The sequence below is a fragment of the Pediculus humanus genome, genomic scaffold (genome assembly GCF_000006295.1).
Source record: "Pediculus humanus corporis 1103172107559 genomic scaffold, whole genome shotgun sequence".
In the NCBI taxonomy this organism is placed as follows: domain Eukaryota; kingdom Metazoa; phylum Arthropoda; class Insecta; order Psocodea; family Pediculidae; genus Pediculus; species Pediculus humanus.
Window position 1 is genome coordinate 353,911 of NW_002987174.1, and position 6,000 is coordinate 359,910.

Consider the following 6,000-nt stretch of genomic DNA (forward strand, 5'->3'; position numbering starts at 1 on the left):
TTTATTATTATTATTATTATTAAAATTTAAAAAGGTAAGAGAAACAAACTTATGTTATTAAGTTTGTTAAAATTAAACATGAAATAAAATAAAAAATAATAATTTTTTTTTATTACCGTTGGACACTTTGTTGGTTAATAAAAAAAGTTAATAATAATTACGAAACGGTTCGAAGGGTATTATTAATTTTATTAATTTTATATTTTAGAAATTTTCCCCCCGTTCGGAATTTTCTCGTCAAATCAAACAATAAGAAAATATTTATTTTTCATTGAGGAAAATTTCGTATTAATAATAAAATGGAATTTTCATTTTACCAAAAAATACATACAATATCATCAAGATAAAAGATGATTGTTAATTATTAATTATTAAATTTATATATACATAAAACAATAATAATAATAATAATAATTACTTTCGACGTAAAAAAAAAAAAAAGAAGAAAAGGAAAGTAATAAAAGGATTAAATTGTGGTGATGTTTTCGATTAAATTATTATTTTTTGGAATTGAAAATATTAAATTATCATCTATCAATAAAAAATTATTAATTGTTATTATAATTGAAAATATAAAAATGATGGAAGAATTTAAAATAACGGAAATATTTCTTATCGAACGTAGAAAATTTTCAAGGTATCGTAGCATGTCAAGAAAGCTTAAAACTCAACGGTGAATTTTTTCCTTTAAAAAAAAAAAAAAATATTACGTAATTAATTAATTAATTAAAAATTTTTTAAAAAATTCGAAATGGAATTCGAATCGTTCATTTATACAAATACGAACGTTATAACGGAATCATTATTTGATAAAATTGATAAGAATTCATCGTTTCAAACAAATGAAAAATTCAACGATTTTTATTTAAATAAAAAAATCCGCCATTTTATAAATGAGAATTATTATGATACGACAAAGAAGGAATCGACCGTTAAATTTTTTTTCTCTCCAATAAATTCTCCAGAATCGTCATCAAGTAAAGAATCTGGTTTTTTCGATGGACTCGATATTAATAAAACAATTAACGATAATAATAATAATAATAATAATAATAATAATTCATTCGAATTACATAATTGTCCGTATGAAAATTTGAATTCGTTACAATCATATCAATTTTTCGAAAACGATGAAAACGTTTCAGGTACGATTTTTTTTTTTTTTTTATTAATCTTACGCGATGTGAAAATTTATTTAAATATCCGATGAATTATTATTATTATTATTATTTTTTACAGTTAATAAAAGAAAAAATTCTAATGATGAAAAAATATACGAACCGTCGAGTGAAAATAAAAAGAGTAAAAATTTATACGAATCCGACGTTGATTTAAATAATTTTTTAAAAAATAACGGTAAGAATAATTATTATTATTAATTTTTTTAAAAATCTCATTACGTAATAATAATAATAATAATAATTAAATTAATAATTTTTTTTAAACGCAACAAACAAAAATTTGAAATTTTTGTACGAAAAAAAATTCCGATTGATCTTTTTTTTTCGGTGATTTTTTTGTGATATTAATAAATAAATAAAAAATAGATTGAATAAATTATTATTATTATTATTATTAATATGTGCGTAATCGCATGAAACGGGAATAAATAAAAAAGGAAAAAAAAAATTTGAAATGATGATGATTAGTGTCATAGAAAAGAGATAATGAGGGTTCACCCAACATTGTTTTTATTGATAACGATGGACAATTCTCAGGCCTTTGTGTGAGAGTTTTTATCTTTTAATATGGTCTAGAAAACATTTATTAAACAACAAAAAATAAGAAGAAATTATTTAGTTTTAACAAAACATTTATTGAGAATATTATTATTATTATTCAAGTGCGTTTATTTTTAAATTTCGAATAGTCGTGTTAAACAAAATATTGCATAAATTTTTTAATCGATTCAATTTTTCTGTGTGGATTTTAAAATGTTTTGTTTGTGGTCATAAAATTATGAAAAAGGTTTAAACCTACAAATTTTACAGTTCACAGACTGATAAGAAAATAAAAGATCGGTTAAAACAAAAAAAAAAAAAAAAAAAAAAACGATGTGATTTATTATTTCTACTGCTTTTTGTTAAATAAAATCAATTTATTCGATATATATTTTAAACTTTTGAGAAAAAATTTTCCACTACGTTCTATTTATTATGATTTCGTTACATAATAATAATAATAATAATAATAATAATAATAATATTTATTGATATAAATAGGGGATTTTAATAAAAGTACTAAATGTTACTACCCAGAACAGGTAACTAATAGAGTTAATTAATATTTACAAAGTTATCACTATTATTATTATTATTATTTAAGAGTCGTTAATAATATTTTTGTTATGAGTTAAGGTATTTTTTTGTAATGATAATTTTATTTTTAGAAGCAGGAAGTTCGAAAATGCCTTCATGGCATGTCGACGTTATGGAAGACATGACCGCGGATTTAGATGGTAGTTTATCTAATTTGGGTGCCGAATTATCCACCGGATCCTATAACATGAGGTCATTATTATTATTTATTTAATGTTTTTTTAAACATGTTTAAAGTAAAATTACAAAAAGAATTTTTTTTTGTTCAAGTGAGGCTCTTTTATCTCTTCCATCATTGACCGTTTTTAAACAAGAAGCTTTGTCGCCACCGCAAGAAAATCTAACAAATTTAAATCATTCTCATTCACAACAAAATTATGAAGAATCTCAAGATCACGCCACGACACTTCACAGATTACTTCAACAGCAAAATAATTACAATAATAATAATAATATGAAGAGAAATAATTTTACGTGTTTAAACAAATTACAAGAAACAAATGAAAAAAAAAATGAAGACTGTAGGTATGATATCATTTACGTGTTATTTACCAAAAAAAAAAAAAAGGCTTAATTAATTTGTCTATTATTAATCGAAAAATGATAAAAAGTTTATTTGATGATTAAAATCCAAAAATCGTGGTCTATAAATAAATAAGACAGAATCAATAAAAAGTTATGTAATTTTTATTTAAAATTTAATTACCGACGAGTAGTGACATCTATTGATAATTATCGATACCGCAATTAATAAATTAATTTTATTACCGACCAATAAGAAAGCGAGAAAATAAATTTTAATGGCTGCGAAAATTAACCAATGAGAATAGAGGGAAAAACATTTTAAGACACGCCCACTTTTAATGTTATTAATATTTAATTAATTGATTACAACACTAAAAATTTTTTTAAAATATTTATTCACCCATTTATATTTCATTACTCTAATTTTTAAAGACTTTAGATTCCCTCCCCCCCCCCCGTGAATTTATTTAAATATATTTCAGCTAATTAAAAAATATTATTTTTTTTAAAAAAAAAAAGATTTCAGTACGTATTAGCGGCAGCTACATCAATAGCAACGAAAGTGTCAGAAGAAACAATAACTTATTTAAATCAAGGGCAATCATATGAAATCAAATTGAAAAAAGTTGGAGAACTTTCAAATTTTCGCGGGAAAATTCTTAAAGTAAGAAATATTATTTAAATTAATTTATCGATAATATGAAATACGTTTATAATAATTTTTTTTTGAATTATTTTACGTTAATTTTTTAAATGGTGATAACATGATGATAATCAATTAATAATTTACAAAAAAATTACGAATGAATAAAATTTTTTTTTTTCCGTTCATTTTTCGATATGCAATAGTAAATAGTAAATAAATAAAAAAATCGTCTCGTAGCCTAAAATGGCGGCATATTTATTTTTACATTACTTTGGATCTCATGATGATAAATTTGATGAAAGCGATATTTACGACGTACTTTCAAGCGGTTACGATTGTTTTAAAGAAGCATATTTTTATATAAGAGAATGGATTGTCGGAGATGATATTGATACAAAAGAATTAGCCGAAATAACTCAATCGTTTGCACTTAAAGTATTAATATTTACATATCAAGCAGTTTCATGGGTTATCCAATACACGTGTGCTGTTTTAATATACATATTTACAAACGCAGATACAATGATAGAAGCCGTTGAATATATACATCCGAACAAAGATGGTACCATATTTAAAACCATAACGTCGTTGATCGTATACGAAAAACCACTTTGTTTCGATTACAATCCCTTACATTGGATAGTGAAATTCTTTAAAGTGTTAACTTTCAATCCTTTGTTCAAAGGAAACGTTATTGCAGAACCGGAAAATTCATTTTTTAGTGTAGATAAATTACTTATTATAGGAATTATAGTGTTTCTTGCGTTACGCTCATATTTTCCAAATATAAAAAAATTATCGATAAAAATGTTTAGAAAATTAAAACGAAATCCTTATTATCCGCATTATAAAAAACATACGAAAGGAGGAGGACATGTTAAAAATCATATTGACGTGCCAAACGATCATTTCGCATTGAATTTATCATTTAATTCAAATCTTCAATCAATTAATAATCCTCCGTTAACGAATTGTAACAACCTTACCGTTACGTCAAATGCATCCCTTTGTAAATTGGTATCCAACATTTTAAGCAGTTCAAAACTCGTCGAATCGAATGCTCTAGAAGTAGAAAGTGAAAATAATTCTCCGAGAAATCCAACCGAACAATGCCTGGAAATAAATGATAAATTAACCGCTAATTAATAATAATTCAAATTATTATTATTATTATTTTAAAAACAGTTTGTAACAGTTTATGTTTGCTATTTAAGTAGTAGTCATTTTATATGTATATACATTTTTTTTTTACAGTTTCATTTGTACTGATGTATTTATTTAATAATAGGAATTATACATATATATATACATATTGTAAAACATTTGTTATTAATTTATTTTTTTAGATAATTAAAAAAAAAAAATTAATTAATTTCATATTATTATTTATTAATAATTATTTTCGCTTGATGTTAAGGTGGTTTTTTTATGTTTTATGTTTGGATAGAGCATTATTAGAATTTGTTTTCACGAAAGAAGACTTCAGTATATGGAAAAAGAACAAATATTTGCTTGGCAAGCATCTAGACCCGGAGAACGTATCGTGGAATTAGACGTACCACTTTCTTACGGACTTTTTGACGTTGAACAAGATCCAACCATGTTAAACACTTTATCTTTTTTATGGGATCCTACAAAAGAAGTTGGAGCTTACATAAAAGTTTGTTTATTTCCCTCCCTCCTCCTCCTATCTCATTAGGAGAACTCTATGGAAATTTTATTATTATTATTATTATTATTTCTTAGGTAAATTGCATCAGTACGGAATTTACACCGAAAAAACATGGAGGGGAAAAAGGTGTACCTTTTAGAATTCAAGTCGAAACTTTTATCGAAGGTGAATCCATGCGTTTACATGCGGCTGCTTGTCAAATAAAAGTTTTTAAGGTAAAAATTAAAATAATAATAATAATAATTTTTAACGCAGTAATTAATAATTACAATTTAATTTTTTTTTTTGGTGTACGCTCAGTTAAAAGGTGCCGATAGAAAACATAAACAAGACAGAGAAAAAATATTAAAGAGACCATTGTCTGAACAAGATAAATATCAACCATCTTACGAATGTACCGTATTAAATGACGTAAGATTTGTTTTATTTAAAAATATGCAATAGCTTAAAGCAGACGAAAAAATATTTTCATTAAAATCATGAGCTAAAAAAAAAAAAAAAAAATTTAATTTCAGTTATTACCTGAAGCGGTTTTTTCGAGTTCGAATTCTTCGTCTCCTCCCACGTCGGAAATTGTCGTCGTTTCTCCAAGACATAATTCTTCTCCGTACCATTCTTCTTCGATCGATTTAAGGTTAGTAATCAGGCACTGTCTGTAATAAATTAAAGAAAAAAATAATTAAAATTGTTGTTGTTGTTTGTTTTGCGTCAAACGATTGTTTTCCATCGTTACATGGGTTTTATCATTAACAACCGGGAGATAAATGTCGCGAGGTTTATTAAAACCGGAACATAATTAAGATATTCTCAGTTAAATCTGGATCAATCTAGAAACTTTT

At 24.5% G+C, this 6,000-nt stretch overlaps 1 protein-coding gene across 1 annotated transcript in view; it reads left to right on the plus strand.

Annotated features, from left to right (window-relative positions):
- Positions 1 to 2,244: 2,244 nt before the first annotated feature.
- The window catches only part of Phum_PHUM207480 (transcription factor CP2, putative), a gene marked incomplete at both ends in the record, with an annotated part of 5,270 nt that continues 1,514 nt past the window's right edge, over positions 2,245 to 6,000 (plus strand). The window contains 9 exons of the mRNA XM_002425502.1: positions 2,245 to 2,263; positions 2,390 to 2,510; positions 2,589 to 2,843; positions 3,363 to 3,507; positions 3,727 to 4,557; positions 4,937 to 5,149; positions 5,236 to 5,367; positions 5,462 to 5,572; positions 5,677 to 5,795. Of these exons, the coding sequence (XP_002425547.1) occupies positions 2,245 to 2,263; positions 2,390 to 2,510; positions 2,589 to 2,843; positions 3,363 to 3,507; positions 3,727 to 4,557; positions 4,937 to 5,149; positions 5,236 to 5,367; positions 5,462 to 5,572; positions 5,677 to 5,795 (1,946 nt within the window). The remainder of the gene's footprint in view (positions 2,264 to 2,389; positions 2,511 to 2,588; positions 2,844 to 3,362; positions 3,508 to 3,726; positions 4,558 to 4,936; positions 5,150 to 5,235; positions 5,368 to 5,461; positions 5,573 to 5,676; positions 5,796 to 6,000) is intronic.